The sequence below is a fragment of the Branchiostoma floridae genome, chromosome 2 (assembly GCF_000003815.2).
Source record: "Branchiostoma floridae strain S238N-H82 chromosome 2, Bfl_VNyyK, whole genome shotgun sequence".
Classification (NCBI taxonomy): Eukaryota; Metazoa; Chordata; class Leptocardii; order Amphioxiformes; family Branchiostomatidae; genus Branchiostoma; species Branchiostoma floridae.
In genome coordinates, this window is record NC_049980.1 from 18,808,088 (window position 1) to 18,808,705 (window position 618).

Sequence of the window (618 nt, forward strand, 5' to 3'; positions counted from 1 at the left end):
AAACCCCTCTGACAACCTACCAGAACTGCACTGTCTCCCTCTAGCAGAACATACCGAAACCACAGTGTAGAATAAAACACAAACAAGCCCAAAACAATTATCTTTCTCTCCCATGGTAGTAAAGTTAACATACAATGCTGATAGTGACACTTCATTTGTTCACTTGTTCATCCATTCATTCATTTATTCATTCAGATTGGAATGGGAAAAAAATAGGCTGTGAAGTAAAGATAGGGAGCTTTCTACCTGCTTTGTAAGATATGTAGTTCATCTTGGCCATGGACTTCTTGTAACAGAGAAAGACATCAGAGCCAACCTGTTGGAGGAATGTTATCAAACAACTAGTCAGATAATCTAGGAAATACGTGGACTTTCGCTCTACAAATGGCTAATAAACTGGGAGATGTACCAATTACATGTACTAAGTACTTAATACCAGATCAGAAAAGAACAAGAAATACTCATGCCTTTAGAAGCAATATTAATCTAAAACTAATGTTAAAAAAAGTCACATTTCCCAATAACTATAATATATCATATACATGTAGAATAGAGTGGAACTTCTTGCTATCAAATAATGTAGAAGCCTCCTCATTTGATAGTTATATTTAGTATTTT

The 618-nt window shown here is 34.8% G+C and overlaps 1 protein-coding gene across 1 annotated transcript in view; it reads right to left on the reverse strand.

Moving 5' to 3' along the window:
* The window catches only part of LOC118408866 (C-myc promoter-binding protein-like), a 30,925-nt gene extending 30,654 nt beyond the window's left edge, over positions 1–271 (reverse strand). Inside the window, exon 1 of the mRNA XM_035809728.1 lies at positions 247–271. Coding sequence (XP_035665621.1) covers positions 247–271 — 25 coding nt within the window. The remainder of the gene's footprint in view (positions 1–246) is intronic.
* Between the last annotated feature and the right edge of the window lie 347 nt (positions 272–618).